Here is a 17,805-nt window from a genome sequence, read left to right on the forward strand (position 1 = left end):
CTTTCTGACTTTTATGAATAATGCTGCTATGAACATTTGCATACAAATTTTTTGTGAACAGATGCTTTCAGTTCTCTTGGGTATATACTTAGGCGTAGAATTGTGGTCATATGGTAAGTATGTTTAACTTTGAGGAACTACTGGACTGTTTTCTAAGGTGGTGCATCTTTTTCCCCCCTTATTTAAATGTCAGTTGATACGATAATACTTGTATGTTTTTTATTTAAATGTCATTGGGTTCTTTAGAGAACTGTTTTAATAGAGCCTTGGAGACAGAGGTCAGATTTTGAAAGATTATGGAATAAGTAAATAAGTAGTAATTACAGTGAAGAAGTAGAAATAACAGTTAGAGATTTCTCTCTGTTTCCCACATAAATGGCAGCGAAGAGAGGGAGACGTAGTGTGACCTAATGGAAATAGCATAAGACTTGGGCATGGAAAAACTGGTTATGAAAACATTTCTGGTGTTCATTTGTACTCTCTGAGCTTCAGTATCCTATTTTATAAGATGAAGATAATAACTTCTACCATACGGCATTTTTGTAGGAATTAAATGATATGAAAAAAATATGGAAGCACTTAACATGGTACTTAGGCACATGACAGGGACATGCCAAATCTACTTGAATTGGAGAGGAAAGTATTGATAGTGGGTAGCAGAATTGAGGCGTTTGTTGCTACTTTAGAAGAGGAGTTGGCATACTTTGCCCAGTGGACTAAATCTGGCCTTCTAACTAAAAATGGTTTTTATATGTTTAAAGGGTCACTTTAAAAAAGAAGAATGTGCAATAAAGCCTAAAATATTTACCCTCTGCCCCTTTACAGAATGAGTTTGCTGAGCCTCTTTTAGAGTATAGGAGACCTGATTTGTTTTGTAGACCAAGAGAAAAGCAAGTGAAGAAAGATTTTGAAAATAAAAGAGGATAATTGAGCAAGTAAGGTCATGAAGAGAATTAGATGGGAATGAATTTCTATTAAGAACACAACTGATAGTGGTTACCTTTGGAATGGAGGAATTATAACAAGGAGGGAAAGAGGAGAAACATTTTGAGATGGATAACATTGAAGGAATTCATGCTGATAACTTTTTTAGCAACATTTATTTTTTTGGCCACACCACATTGCTTTTGGGATCTTAGTTCCCCGACCAGGGATTGAACCCCAGGCCCTTGGCAGTGAGAGCACGGAGTCCTAACCACTCGACCGCCAGGGAATTCCCATTAGCAACACTTATTATATGCATGCCTACCACATGTTAGGCACTACATGTTTTATTTCATTTAATTTTTTTGTTTTTATTAAATAGAGATAGATATGTAAAAGAATATCTTAGATGTATAAGATATAAAAATAACCATACAGTGAACACCTATTGGCTCCTCAACTAGGTTAAGAAATGTTAATAGGAAAAAAAGAAATATTAATAGAATAACGGAAAGAAGCCAGGTTTAGAGATTCATCCATATTACTTTGTGTATCAGTAATTCCCTTTTGCAGAGTTGTGTTCCATTGTATGGATATTACACAATTTTCATCCATTTGCCTTGGATGAAACCAGGCAGATATCCTTGCCTTGTTCTTGTTCTTGGGAGGGAAGCATTTGGTCTTTTCACTATTAAATATGGTATTAGATGCAGGTTTTTCATAGATGCCCTTTATCATTGAGAAAGTCCAAGTTTTCTGAGAGATTTGATCATAAATGAGTATTGAATTTTATCAAATTCAACTGTTGCTAGAGGTTAGAGGTGAGAAGAGGGCATGACTACAAAGGGAGTTTTTGGGGGGTGATGGAAGTGTTCCATATCTTAATTATGGTGGTGGTTACATGGACCTAAACATAGATTACAATTCATAGAAGTGTATATTTACAAAAATGTCCATTTTACTATGTTAATATTTTTTTAATGTAGCAGATCAAATGTGATGATAAACAGAAGTTGTCCCTCTACCTCTTGTTGGGACATGGCTGGGGACTTTGCAAACTGGAGCACATACCCTGACTAAAGCCACTAGTCTACTCCAGCTAATTTTTGCCACAATGGGATGGAAACCCAGCATTGCTGGATCTTCTGATTTTTCAAGAGAAGCCAGAAATTCAAATTTTTACATAAAATCTGTTTTCTTAATCACTGTTAAATAATTTTGAAATCTTTTTAAATGCTATATTGACTAACATAAGTCTGAAAAATAGACATACTAATATGTTCTCTCCAATATCAGATGTTATAAATGTAGTAGATAATCCCAGAACTCACCATTTTATATTAAAATTACTTCTTTTTAAATTCCCCTACAAGATACTCTGATCCTTTGGGTCAGGTTCCATGTTTTATTCATCTCTTTGCCCCAGGCAGGTAGCACAGAGCCTGGCACTGAACTAGTATCAACAAATATTTGTTAATTGAACAAAGGAGTTAGGCCAGCACCTATATTTTGATTGTAAGGTGGGTGTGGCAGGTAACTGGACTTTCCTTTTCTTTCTCACTGGTAGTAAAGGCCTTTGAGTTGTTTTGAGACTAGTTCAAATTTGCTTAGGGAAAAAGCAAAAGTCTGGCCAGCCAGCAGGTTATTGTTAAGGCCAGGGACGCAGCCTTTATTCTCAGTGTCTCCTTTGTTTCTAGAATAAAGTGGCAGTCTTTTGGCAAGTGATGAATGGCAAGGGACGATTTTCTGACACTTACATTTGGGCAGCCAGGATTTTATGTGATCCTCTTATAGCAGTGACTGCACAAAGTATTTATCCCACTGCATTCCAGTCATTTGTCTTTGTAGAAAATCTTAATGATGAATAGATTTAAAGGACTTTATGCTACCTGGTTCATGAACAAAATTCTCCTCATCAAGACTCAAGTGTGTTTATTGAGTCTGTGCCTTGGCAGTTTTTCCACGTAAATTATTCCATTGACCTTCCCAGAGACTTCTTAAAATATTTAACTGCAATCTTTCATTTTTGTCTTAGGCCATTCATCATTATGTGACTCTCTTTGGCTACTTGAACAATTCCTTCTGCTGTCTGTCATTGCAACTGAACTTTCAACACTGCTCTTCTTTTCTTTTGGAGTACATTCTTCAATTTCTTCTCCAAAGTTTTGCTTTAGGCTCTGTTTTATTTTTTATTCCTACATTAGGCTTTTCTCCATTGGGCTTTTCAGAGACCTGGAAAGCTTTTTAGTAGAGTGCCTGAATTCAGAGGAGTTGGATGATAAAGGAAACTTCAAGTAATTACTTTTCATCTTAATGTTCCTCCCTCTTCACCCTGCCTCATCCCCAGCATAGAACTAGGGCCTTATTTTTCTCAAATAGCTAGCAATAAGGATGCAACAGGTGCTTTGTCATTCTTTTATTTTTCAGACCATTAGTCATTATTATGCATACTTGTATACTAAGTGTATACTTACACTGATTAGTCTACAGAAAAATGAATAAGATAGTTCATGCCTTCAAGGAATTCATAATCTGATCAGGATAACAAATAAACTGGAAGTACAAATACCTCCTTTAAGCCTCTGCTTTTTTCTTCAATCTTCAAATTAGGATAATATACTTTCCTGACAGTTGTATCATCACATCAGCTTCTCTATGTGAAGAACGTAGCACAGTTTCTGGCCTATTGTGAAGTGCTCAATAAATGGTGGTTATATTAATGGATAGATACGAAGTAAGTAGAAACATGAAAAACGGAGTGGCCATAACATCTCTGCCTGGACACAAAGAAGTTTTCACAGAGGAAGTAATGCTAGAGGAAATTTGCACATGAAGGCATAAGGGAATGAGATATGAGGTCATTTAGAAAACTCTAAGTAATTGGTATATCCAGGAGAGAGAGATGGAGGAGGGGAACACAGTGATAGATGAGGCTTCTGAGGTAGGCAGGAATTTGTACTAGATCCTATAAGGAACGGGGCCATTAATTTATATTAGAGAGTCTTAAAATTAATCAATGCTATAAAAAAAGACTTCTGATACATTACATGTCCCTTTCAGGTCTCACTTGCCCTGGAGCCTTTGTCAGAAACTTATGACAGCTACAATCCTCTTCCTACCACTGACATGACAGAAAATGTGCTTTTATCTGAACAAGGATTCAGAGAATATACTGAAGCAGGCAATACTCAGTTTCTGGTTCCATCAAGGCCTCAGAGGATCCCTACCACCAAAATTGATGGAAAAGAGTTAGCAGCCAACAGCAGTAGGTCAACCACTCCAAGGTAATTACCACACCTAATACCAGTCAGACTATCTGCTAACTCCCAGTGTACTCATAATTTCGGTCTTTCATTTGTGGTTGTGTAAAAGGTTAAAGGTAGTCATTCATTCAGCAAATAAGTATTAAGTACTCACTATGTTCCTGGTCCAGTACCAGGTGCTAGGCATAGAAATTAATAAGACACAATTCCTATTTTTGAAGATTGCTCACAATCTAGTGAGGAGGCCAATATACAGATAAATAAGTATGTCTAAGTCACATAGAGATGCCATGATAGGTTACATGAAGGGAAAGGGAAAAGGCAGTGTTTTGTGAAATGGAATGAAGTAAGAGAAACAGATTTTGATTTTAAATAATTATCAGGCGTTTGCTTTGTGTCAGGCTCAGCACTGAGCTCTTTATTTCATTGTCTCACTTTAGCCACAACCATACAATGATAGGTAAAACATCTATTATTTATTTAATTTGGGAAATGAAAAACATATTTACAAAGTCTGAGCTACACTGCTATACACCACTGATCCACTTTCTCTGACAAAGTGGAATGTTACCATAATGGATAATATACTGCTGAAGTTCTCATTTATTTTAAAACAGGGGAAAGGACCACTTGTACTTTGCAGAGAACTCTGATACAATGAAGGACTCTGTCTTTGGACTACAGCACCATCTTAATTCAGGACAGAGTTTAGAGTCTATGACTCTGAAAGGCAAAGCCCCACAGAAGCAGATGTCCCTTCTCAACAGTTCTGAATTCCAGCCTCAAATTAGGACAGTTGCCAAGAGTCACAGTGACTCATGCATTCTTTCTTCAAACAACCCTCCTACCAAGGACCTTCTTTTAGGTATGTATATATTTGTGAACTGAGACTAAGCTATATTTATTGGGATTACTCTGCTCAATAGGCAACCTACAAAGAGAACCAAGACTTCTGTTTGAACTAAATAACCAAATAAAAGTGAGTATCTTACTAGAGTCCAGAATTTCTAACCATTTAAGGGCAGCTCTATTAAACCACTGAGTTTCTTCTAAATAATTACTGGGCACTTATAATTTTAAGTTTAGGGAAGGAACCATTTAAAGTGAACCTGGGTATGGGAGGAAAGCCTTTATCATAGAAAAATATCAGTCCTGATTTTTTCCAAGATAATTCAAAACAAATAAGATTTTTGTCTCATCATCAGAATTTACTTATACCGTTGTGCAGAGACTAGTACTAAACCTAATTCATATTCTGAAAACTGTTGGTTTCAGTGGGAACATTCAGTGCACAGAAACTGCTGATCTTACGCCTGGGTATTAAATGTGACTGACAGCCAAACAGAAGTAGAAAGGAGTCAGTTTACCTGTGTAAGGGCTTACACTGAAATTTAAAAAGGAAATAGGAACGAGGTTATATTACCTCATTTTAGGTAGTGGTATTATATGAAAAGCAATTTTGGTACCTTATGTTACACTGTAATGGTCAGCCATATATCTCTGTGACATCAAGAGCATGACATAAATTTGTCTCCATCCTCACAAGTAAAATTTCCAAAGTAGAATATCTGTAGCGTTAGTAGAAAACTCTTTTAAATTAAAACTACTTGGACCTCTGTGAGGTCATGATCCATAGACTTAGCAAGTCTTGCCTTATCTGTGGAGCTGGATGGGGGTAATGCGACCATTGTCTGATATCCATAGTTCATTTCCTCCAGGATGTTTATTTCCTCAGATTGCGTTACTCTGAACCATTTTATTTTTTATTTACCAAAGTACTGTACTTGGCTATTTGCAGTGTTTTCAAAACCAAATGTTTCTTTTTGTGTGTTTTTAATCTTCAATACTTGGTGCAATAGAAGCTGCAATGATGTGCCACTTTATCTATGAAATGGAGTTTTGTATACCAATAAATTCTAGTTTAAAGACAAAAAAAAACTACTTGGATACAAAATTTACGTTCGTAAGGATTTTTTTTTAATGAAGAAAGACATTGTGTTAATATTTTTTCAGCGGAAATGTCTATGATCCCCTAGTTTAAAAAATATACTCGATTATGGTATGTTAATTTTATTTTTTTTATTTTTTTTTTTACTTTATTTTTTATTTTTTGCATGCGTTGGGTCTTCGTTGCTGCGCATGGGCTTTCCCTAGTCACGGTGAGCAGGGGCTGCTCTTCATTGTGGTGCACAGTCTTCTCATTGCAGTGGCTTCTCTTGTTGCGGAGCATGGGCTCTAGGCGCATGGGCTTCCGTAGTTGTGGCTGGCATGCTCTAGAGCGCAGGCTCAGTAGTTGTGGCGCACAGGTTTAGTTGCTCTGCGGCATGTGGGATCTTCCCGGACCAGGAGTCAAACCCGTGTCCCCTGCATTGGCAGGCGGATTCTTAACCACTGCACCACCAGAGAAATCCCTATATTAATTTTAGACTTCAATGCAACCCTAGGCTACATTAACAAGAAAGAAAATTGTCTGACTATACTCAGCACTTGTCATTCTCACACCTGGAGTATTTTGTGTAGACCTGGGCACCAGACTTTGATAAAATATTTGTTCACTCATTAAGCAGTTATTTATTCAGCACTTACTAAATGTCTGGCAGTCTTCTAGGTGTTAAGAATATAGAGTTTAAATTTTTTTTTAAAAAAGGCACAAAATCCTCCCCTATATTCTAGATAGGAATACCAATGATAAACTAGGTAAGTAAGTATGTAGTGTTAGATAGTAATAATGTCAATGGGAAAAAAATGAAGCAAGGAAGGAGAGAGGATAGAATGCTGTTTTATGTATGTTGGCAAAGGAAGGCTTCTTTCTTTTAAAATTTTTTTTATTTTTATAAATTTTTTTTTTCACGGTACACGGGCCTCTCACTGTTGTGGCCTCTCCCGTTGTGCAGCACAGGCTCCGGACACGCAGGCTCAGCGGCCATGGCTCATGGGCCTAGCCGCTCCGTGGCATGTGGGATCTTCCCGGACCAGGGCATGAACCTGTGTCCCGTGCATCGGCAGGCGGACTCTCAACCACTGCGCCACCAGGGAAGCCCTATAAATTTATTTTATTTTATTTTATTTTTTGCTTTTAACTTAAGTTAGAGTTCTTTTTTTTTTAACATCTTTATTGGAGTATAATTGCTTTACAATGGTGTATTAGTTTCTGCTTTATAACAAAGTGAATCAGTTATACATATACATATGTCCCCATATCTCTTCCCTCTTGCGTCTCCCTCCCTCCCACCCTCCCTATCCCACCTCTCTAGGTGGTCACAAAGCACCAAGCTGATCTCCCTGTGCTATGCGGCTGCTTCCCATTAGCTATCTATTTTACGTTTGGTAGTGTATATATGTCCATGCCACTCTCTCACTTCGTCCCAGCTTACCCTTCCCCCTCCCCATGTCCTCAAGTCCATTCTCTAGTAGGTCTGCGTCTTTATTCCCGTCTTGCCCCTAGGTTCTTCATGACCATTTTTTTTTTAGATTCCATATATATGTGTTAGCATATAGTATTTGTTTTTCTCTTTCTGACTTACTTCACTCTGTATGACAGACTCTAGGTCCATCCACCTCACTACAAATAACTCAATTTTGTTTCTTTTTATGGCTGAGTAATATTCCATTGTGTATATGTGCCACATCTTCCTTATCCATTCATCTGTCGATGGACACTTAGGTTGCTTCCATGTCCTGGCTATTGTAAATAGAGCTGCAGTGAACATTGTGGTACATGACTCTTTTTGAATTATGGTTTTCTTAGGGTATATGCCCAGTAGTGGGACTGCTGGGTCGTATGGTAGTTCTATTTTTAGTTTTTTAAGGAACCTCCATACTGTTCTCCATAGTGGCTGTATCAATTTACATTCCCACCAACAGTGCAAGAGGGTTCCCTTTTCTCCACACCCTCTCCAGCATTTATTGTTTGTAGTTTTTTTGATGATGGCCATTCTGACCGGTGTGAAATGATATCTCATTGTAGTTTTGATTTGCATTTCTCTAATGATTAATGATGTTGAGCATTCTTTCATGTGTTTGTTGGCAATCTGTATATCTTCTTTGGAGAAATGTCTATTAAGGTCTTCTGCCCATTTTTGGATTGGGTTGTTTGTTTTTTTGATATTGAGCTGCATGAGCTGCTTGTAAATTTTGGAGATTAATCCTTTGTCAGTTCCTTCATTGGCAAATATTTTCTCCCATTCTGAGGGTAGTCTTTTTGTCTTGTTTATGATTTCCTTTGCTGTGCAAAAGCTTTTAAGTTTCATTAGGTCCCATTTGTTTATTTTTGTTTTTATTTCCATTTCTCTAGGAGGTGGGTCAAAAAGGATCTTGCTGTGATTTATGTCAAAGAGTGTTCTGCCTATGTTTTTCTCTATTATTGTCTGGCTTTACATTTAGGTCTTTAATCCATTTTGAGTTTATTTTTGTGTGTGGTGTTAGGGAGTGTTCTAATTTCATTCTTTTACATGTAGCTGTCCAGTTTTCCCAGCACCACTTATTGAAGAGGCTGTCTTTTCTCCACTGTATATTCTTGCCTCCTTTATCAAAGATAAGGTGACCATATGTGCGTGGGTTTATCTCTGGGCTTTCTATCCTGTTCCATTGATCTATATTTCTGTTTTTGTGCCAGTACCATACTGTCTTGATTACTGTAGCTTTGTAGTATAGTCTGAAGTCAGGGAGCCTGATTCCTCCAGCTCCGTTTTTCTTTCTCAAGATTGCTTTGGCTATTTGGGGTCTTTTGTGTTTCCATACAAATAGTGAAATTTTTTGTTTTAGTTCTGTGAAAAATGCCAGTGGTAGTTTGATAGGGATTGCATTGAATCTGTAGATTGCTTTGGGTAATATAGTCATTTTCACAATGTTGATTCTTCCAATCCAAGAACATGGTATATCTCTCCATCTATTTGTATCATCTTTAATTTCTTCCATCAGTCTTATAGTTTTCTGCATACAGGTCTTTTGTCTCCTCAGGTAGGTTTATTCCTAGATATTTTACTCTTTTTGTTGCAATGGTAAATGGGAGTGTTTAATTTTTTTAAAATTTTGTTGTTGTTGTTGTTGTTTTTGCTGCATTGGGTCTCTGTTGCTGAGTGCCGGCTTTCTCTAGTTGCGGCGAGCAGGGGACTACTCTTCGTTGCGGTGCGTGGGCTTCTCATTGCGGTGGCTTCTCTTGTTTCAGAGCACAGGCTCTAGGGGCACAGGCTTCAGTAGTTGTGGCACATGGGCTCAGTAGTTGTGCCTCATGGGATCTAGAGCACAGGCTCAGTAGTTGCAGCGCATGGGCTTAGTTGCCCCGCGGTATATGGGATCTTCCCAGACCAGGGCTCGATCCCGTGTCCCCTGCATTGGCAGGCAGATTCTTAACCACTGTGCCACCAGGGAAGTCCCAAAGGAAGTCTTCTTTAAGAAGTTAATATTAAAGATCTATAGACGATGAGTTCCTTCTAAGGAGAGTCCCTAGACTGGGGAAGGGACCAACAAGAGATATTTATCCTCAAGAAAACAGCTACCATTTACTCACCGTTCATTATGTGCTACCTACTATGCCAAGTGCCTTATACACAAAAACCAAGTGAGGTTGGGATTGTTATCCCCATTTTAAAATGAAGACACAGGCTCATAGTTAGGGAGCTTCTGCCCTATCAAACGGGACACCTGCTTCTCAGCTCCAGTTCATCATTATCTTAAACTGTACAGCAAAGTCCTTTGCTTCATCCTACTGTAGTTTCCTTGTTTACCTAGGCCTGCTTTTTTTAAAAATCAAGACTATGCTGGCCAACTGTTCAAGCCAAATAAAATATGCCAGGTGCAACCCGTGGGCTGCCAATGTGCAAATCTCTTCCGTAAGAGGTACTAGGATCATTGGGTTTAAAGATAAAACAAGACAGATTGTGACTCAGTCTGGGTTAATAGTTCTACCTTGCAAAAGTGAGAAGGGATAGCTTCAAGAGATAGTGAATTCTGTATCACTGGGAATGGTCAAGTATGGGCTGGATAACCTTGTCATGGGACTCTTACAGATGGGATTAAATCATCAAGTAGACAGATATGATCTTTAAAGATCCCTTCCAACCACAAGACCGTGGAGCACTAAGATTAAGTGGGTCATTTTAGTAAGTAGGTCTAAAGCTAGTCATGGAGGTTTATAACAAATACATAAACCTAATTATCTTCCAGGCCTTTATTATACTGACATCATACCAGTAAGGGGGGTGCAGAGCTGAATTAGTCATCGAGCTAGAATTTATGAAACACTAACTACACGTCCTGCTTATAAGAGTTGGTGGGTTTTTTGTTTTTGTTTTTAACTTTTTATTTTATATTGGAGTATAGCCAGTTAACAACATTGTGATAGTTTCAGGTGCACAGCAAAGGAACTCAGCCATACATATACATGTATCTATTCTCCCCCAAACTCCCCTCCCATCCAGGCTGCCACATAACATTGAGCAGAGTTCCCTGTGCTATACAGTAGGTCCTTGTTGGTTATCCATTTTAAATATAGCAGTGTGTACATTTCAATCCCAAACTCCCTAACTCTCCCTTCTCCCTATCCCTACCCGCCCAGTAACCATAAGTTTGTTAAGAGTTGGGGTTTAGAATAGATAACAAGGAGTAGGAACAAAAACCAGAAGCTGTATACCTCCCTGTTTAGCAGGGGCTGTGCCCAAGGCATGTAGGAAATAAACAAGGGAAACATTTGTCATGAACTCAACTAAGTGCCCTTCCCTTGTGTTAAAAAAAATAATTATTGAGTTGAGGTGCAGGAAGATGGCATGACAGCTCTTTTAGTGTGGAACCAGCTTCCTCTTAAGAAGGGGAGTTAAGGTGTTGTTGTTGCCATTCCTTAGACTTTAGAGAAACTATTCTAAGAATGGCTGTTTCAAGGAAGAAACCACTTGGAGGCCAGTGAACAGACCACCCTCACTCAGATTTGTCCTACTTGTTGTCTTCAATGTTTACTTTTTTAAAACCTGTTATTGTAAAGTATCTTCCGTACCTATTCCTATTCAAATGTTAATGACTAATTAAGTCACTCTTAAAATATTACTATTCCCAGGGAACTTTCTTTTTTTTTTTTTGCAGTACGCCGGCCTCTCACTGTTGTGGCCTCTCCCGTCGCGGAGCCCAGGCTCCAGACGCACAGGTTCAGCGGCCATGGCTCACGGGCCCAGCCGCTCTGCGGCACGTGGGATCTTCCTGGACTGGGGCACGAACGCATGTCCCCTGCATCGGCAGGCGGACTCTCAACCACTGTGCCACCAGGGGAGCTCTCCCAGGGAAATTTTATTTAGCAGGGATGAAAACTTTAAGCTCAGTTCAATTCAGCAGATATCTTTTGAGTGCCTATTTTGTGTCAGCCATTGTTTTGAGTATTGGGGTTACAGTGATAAATAAGATAGTCCCTGACTTAATGAATGCATTGTAGTAAAGGAAACAGACTCTAAAGCAGATACAGTACAATTTTGTATGATATATGCAACAGTAGAAGTATTTATTGAAACATTTAATCAAATTCCTGATACATACTAGGCACTGAGCATACGAAGGCCAACAAAAGCCAATTTCTTGTCTCACAGTTGTTTGGGTGAGATAGACAATTTTAATACTGCATGGTAATTCTTTGATGGAATCAGATACGCAGAACTTTGAGAGCACAAAGGAAGTATTGTGTTTAAGGAATTAAAAATAGTTGTGTGTGGTTAGATTATAAAGTACCAAGTACCAAATATCTCTAGAGACACTTTGGGTATCAGTAGAAAAACTATTTTTCTACATGGCCCTGAAATCAAATGAAATTTATTCTTGACACTGCTTGTCATTAAATACTTTATTCATAAAGCATTTATTGAGTGTGCCCACCTCATTAAAGAACTTTAAACCATATCAAATTAAGCCAAGTATTAACTAGAAACTAAAAGGAGGAGGGCTTCCTGTCACATAGCAAGCTTCCTTAACCAAATTTCCAATGCTAGCAGACCATGTTTTCCTCACCCTTTCTCACTGAATAAACAAGACAGCCATTTTCTGACTGAATCCCAAAGAGATTATTTTTAAATAAGTAAAAACAAAAATACATACTTATATAGCCATTATTTACATAGAAAAAGTTAATGCATATTATTAAGTGAAAAAGCAGTTATAAAACAGTATACATAATTGGGTCATTTGTAGAGATGTAGATGGACCTAGAGACTGTCATACAGAGTGAGGTAAGTCAGAAAGAGAAAAACAAATATCGTATATTAATGCATATACGTGGAATCTAGAAAAATGGTACAGATGAACTGGTTTGCAAGGCAGAAGCAGAGACACAGATGTAGAGAACAAATGTATGGACACCAAGGGGGGAAAGTGGGGGTGGTGGTGTGATGAATTGGGCAATTGGGATTGACATGTATACACTAATATGTATAAAATAGATAACTAATAAGAACCTGCTGTATAAAATAAAGTAAAATGAAATTCAAAATAAACCTGTATACATAATATACCATTTTTGCAAAAGAAAAACTTTATATATATACACACACACATACATCTATAGGTGTATGTATGCATAGATTAAAAACTATCCGGGGGGGCTTCCCTGGTGGCGCGGTGGTTGAGAGTCCGCCTGCCGATGCCGGGGATACGGGTTCATGCCCCGGTCCGGGAAGATCCCACATGCCGCGGAGCGGCTGGGCCCGTGAGCCGTGGCTGCTGAGCCTGTGTGTCTGGAGCCTGTGCTCCGCAACGGGAGAGGCCACAGCAGTGAGAGGCCCGCGTACCGAGAAAAAAAAAAAAAAAAACAGGGGGCCTCCCTGGTGGCGCAGTGGTTGAGAGTCCGCCTGCCGATGCAGGGGATACGGGTTCGTGCCCCGGTCTGGGAGGATCCCATGTGCCGCGGAGCGGCTGGGCCTGTGGGCCGTGGCCGCTGGGCCTGCGCGTCCGGAGCCTGTGCTCCGCAACGGGAGAGGCCACAACGGTGAGAGGCCCGCATATTGCAAAAAGAAAAAAAAAAAAAAAAAAAAAAACAACTATCCGGGGGACTTCCCTGGTGGCGCAGTGGTTAAGAATCTGCCTGCCAATGCAGGGGACACAGGTCCAAGCCCTGGTCTGGGAAGATCCCACATGCCACGGAGCAGTTAAGCCCATTCGCCACAACCACTGAGCCCGCGCTCTGGAGCCTGCGAGCCACAGCTACTGCAGTCCACACACCTAGAGCCTGTGTTCCACACAGAGAAGCCACCACAATGAGAAGCCTGTGCACCACAACGAAGAGTAGCCCCCGCTCGCCACAACTAGAGAAAGCCCGTGCACAGCAACGAAGACCCAACGTAGCCACACACACACAAAAAAAACTATCTGGAATATATCAAAATGTTAATCAGTATTTGTGGGTAGTGGCATTAATGGGAATATTAGTTTTCTATTGCTGCATAACAAGTAACCACAAACTTAATGGCTTAAAAGAATACCCATTTATTAGTCACAGTTCTGTGGATCTGAAGTCCAGCAAGGTATGCTTGGGTTTTCTGCTTAGGGTATGATAGGCTACAATCAAGGTGTCAGCCAAGCTAAATTCTCATCTGGAAGCTCTGAGGGAAAATTCACTTCCAAGTTCATTCTTGTTGACAGAATCCAGTTCCTTGCAGTAGGACTGCGGTCCCATTTCCTTGCTGGCGGTCAGCCAGGGTCCACTCTCAGCTCCTAAAGGCCATAAGGCCACATGCATTTCTTGCCACATGGTCCTCTCCATCTTCAAGACAGCAATGAAACATTACATCCTTCTCATACTTTAAATCTCTGAGTTCATATCCTACAAACAGCCAGAAAAAAACTCTGCTTTATAAAGGTTTGGGACCACCAAGATAATCTCCCAGTCTTGAGGTAGACTGATCTGGAACCATAATTACATCTGTAAAATCCCTTTATGGCAATACCTAGATGACTGAATCACTGGGAGAAGGTATTTATTTACCAGTGGCTGGAAATTTGGGGGGAACTATCTTAGAATTCTGCCTACATCATGTTTTTGCCTTTTGGCTAAGATCAAGTGTAGAATTATGCCTACCACAGATGGTGATCTTTATTTTCTTTACTTATACTTTCGCGTAACACATTGAACATACGATATTTCAGTGTTTTTCGGGTTTGGGGTTTTGAGTTTTTAAGCTATATTTTGAACTCTTTATGCTAACAAATGTTGAACGTTTATGGATCTGTTTGGCTTATTATTTTCTTGGCCTGACTGCCATATCTTCTTTATTTTTAGAAGCTATAAAACTCTAGACCAAGATAGACAGCCATTTGGTATCTAGTCTTACCTACCTCCTAAGCAACTGTGGAACCTCAAGAAAATAATAATTCTTCCCAGTGTTCCTTGAAATAATACCACTGGTCCTAAGCTTTTAAAAAGAAGTCTAAGAAAAAGTGGGGTCATATATGTATAGTGGTTAAATCGTAGGATGTAGAGTCATCCTGGTTATACTGCATGCATAACTTGGGCAAGTTACATATCCTCTGTGCCTCAGCTTTGTCATCTGGAAAATGAAGGAAATGATAGTACCTATTTCAGAGGATTGTTGTAAGGATTAAATGAGTTCCTATACATAACATACTTAGAGTAGTGCCTAGGAAGTGGTAAGGGTTCAATAAATGTTATCCTCTGTAATTCTTGTTGTTGCTTAGGGATGGGAGAAATTTTACCTATCAGAAAGTTTAAAGACTTTATCCTGACTTTTCTGTTAACCTGATGTATGATCTTAGACAAGTCGTAGAAATGTTTTGGTATTCTTTTCTTCATCCATAAAAGTATACATTTGGACTAGATTACCACTATGACTCCTAACAGTTTAGCTGATATAGTTGTTAGTGTTCCTCAAATAATAATGACATTAAAACTGTTACAAATAAGAGAATTCAGTAAGATAGCTGGATACAAAAATAATATATTATGTAGATATTACTAAATTTATTATGTGCAAACACCAGTTGGAAGAGTCAATGCATGTATATAATGACTCTAGTAAGGTGGTCAGTCACTACATCATTCACTGCTATAATGCCAACATCTAAAACGGTCCACGTGATAGAAGCTCAGTAAACATTTGTTGTAAGGTGAATGTCCTCAAGGGATTCTCAAGCTAGTGGGGAAGGCAGACAAGTAAGCAATTATAGTATACTATGGTAAGTCCTGTGAGAGAAGGAAAGGTGCTAAATATTTCAAGTATTTCTGTTGGATTTTAGATTTTCTGTGTTCTGTTTTGCCCTCCTCAGCTCTGTTAGAACAAGGCAATAAACTGCGTAATGCCATGGTGATTTCTGCAATGAAATCAAGCCCAGATACTAGCATGTTGTTGGAAGAAGTTCATCCTTCTATGAAGGAAGATTTTCTTAGAGCATCTACACAGTAAGTAAGTTACTGGATAAACATGAACCCCAATAGTTAATTTCTTGATAGTTGTTAACATGTGTTTTTTTGTCAAGATATGGACTGAATAATCTTGGAAATGTTCAGCAAGTAATTCTTAATGTGGTGATAAAGAAGCCTAAATTAGGAGTTAAGATACCCAAAATCTAGACCTAGCACTGACACTTACTTTAAATATGTAAATGGCTAAATTCTTAACTCCTTCTGAACCAGCATGCTTATATAAAAAATGGGTATATTCTCTCCTCCCTCTCTTACATAAATGAAATGAGATTCTAATATAGGAAAGGGCTTTGTAAATTGTGAAGTTTTATATATATTTAAGGTGAAGGCTGAAGTATGTTAAATATTCCATGTTCAATTAATTCTGATTTAGATTTTTCCCATATGTTAGCCACTGAAAAAGTATTTTTTCATTCCTTAGAATCAAAGCCTTGTCTAGGAATCAATTTAAAGACCACATTGAAGATCACCTCCTCCCTCCAACTGAGAATACATTTTGGAAACATGACACAAAAGCTGATACCAGAGCCATACAGCTGCTATTGGGCAGGTAAGAGCTCTTAACTAGCTTTCTTTCCTTTTAAATTATTCCTCCAGTTCATTGTGTACATTGTTAACAGATTTATCTTCTTAAAGCAACACTTCCTTAGAATAACCAAGTCATTCCCTTGGTTATTCACTACCTACTAAATAAAAATCCAATATTTAGCCTTTTATTCTTAGCTTCACTTACAGAATGGTCTCCAATCTACCTTTCCATTCTTATTTTTCATCTCTCTCCCCAACACCAATGTTACCTAGCAGGTTATAATGAAAAGAACATGGATTTTAAACAGACACAAGTTGAAATTTGAGGTCTGTCTCTTACTACCTATGTGGCCTGAACAATTAGGCAGGAAAAAAATATATAAGGGTTCCAAATTGGAAAGGAAGAAGTAAAACTATCTTTATTCACAGATGACATGATCTAGTATGTAAAAAAATCCTAGAGCTTCCCAGGTGGTGCAGTGGTTGAGGGTCCACCTGCCAATACAGGGGACACAGGTTCGTGCTCCGGTCTGAGAGGATCCCACATGCCGCGGAGCGGCTGGGCCCGTGAGCCATGGCCACTGGGCCTGCGCGTCCAGAGGCTGTGCTCCGCAACAGGAGAGGCCACAACAGTGAGAGGCCCGCGTACCAAAAAAAAAAAATAGACTGTTATAAATGTAAGATGTTTTATGTAAGCCTCATGGTAACCACAGGGCAAAAGCCTATAGTGGATACACAAAGGAGAAAGAGAAAGGAAGCAAAACATACCACTACAGAAAGTCATCAAATCCTATAGGAAGAGAGCAAGAAAGGAACAAAGGAATTACAAATCAACCAGGAAGCAATTACCAAAATGCTAGTAATAAGTTCACTCCCATCATTAATTACTTTAAATGTAGATGGACTCAATTCTCCAATCATAAGATAGAGAGTAGCTGAATGGATAAAAAAACAAGACCCAACTATCTGCTGCCTACAAGGATACTCACTTCAGCTTTAAGGACACACACAGGGCTCAAAGTGAATGGATATGAAAGATGTTTCATGCAAGTGGAAACCAAAAGAGAGTGGGGGGGTACCTATTCTTATATCAGAAAAAAATAGACTTTAAGCCAAAAACTATAATAAGATCAAGAAGGTCATTATATAATTATAGTTGGTCAATTCATCACAAGGATACAACAACTGTAAATATTTAGGTACCCACCCTAGGAGTACTTAAATATATAAAACAAATGTTAGTTGATCTGTAAGGTGAAATAAACAGCAATACAGAGGACTTCAGTACCCCACTTTTAACAATGAATAGATCATCAAAACAAAATCAGTAAGGAAACGTCGGACTCAAATGGCACATTAGGTCAGATGTCCGTAACAGGCATATACAAAACATTCCATCTAACAGCAGCAGGATACATACACTTCTCAAGCACACATGGAACATTCTCCAGGAGAGATTATAAGTTAGGCAACAAAATAAGTCAATAAATTTAAGAAGATTGAAATATAAAGTATCTTTTCCGATTACAGTGGTATAAAACTAAAGGTCAATAACCAAAACTAGAAAATTGACAAATATATACAGATTAAACAACAGGCTCCTTAGCAACCAATGTGCCAAAGAAGAAATCAAATAAGAAATGTAAAAATATCATTTAAGACAAGGGAAAATGGAAACACAAC

At 38.7% G+C, this 17,805-nt stretch overlaps 1 protein-coding gene across 1 annotated transcript in view; it reads left to right on the forward strand.

Annotated features, from left to right (window-relative positions):
* The window catches only part of C2CD3 (C2 domain containing 3 centriole elongation regulator), a 128,065-nt gene that overhangs the window by 8,088 nt on the left and 102,172 nt on the right, over positions 1 to 17,805 (forward strand). Inside the window, exons 4-7 of the mRNA XM_082626709.1 lie at positions 3,985 to 4,208; positions 4,805 to 5,052; positions 15,438 to 15,570; positions 16,016 to 16,144. Coding sequence (XP_082482835.1) covers positions 3,985 to 4,208; positions 4,805 to 5,052; positions 15,438 to 15,570; positions 16,016 to 16,144 — 734 coding nt within the window. The remainder of the gene's footprint in view (positions 1 to 3,984; positions 4,209 to 4,804; positions 5,053 to 15,437; positions 15,571 to 16,015; positions 16,145 to 17,805) is intronic.

Source organism: Mesoplodon mirus (genome assembly GCF_964341445.2).
Source record: "Mesoplodon mirus genome assembly, chromosome: 7".
Classification (NCBI taxonomy): Eukaryota; Metazoa; Chordata; class Mammalia; order Artiodactyla; family Ziphiidae; genus Mesoplodon; species Mesoplodon mirus.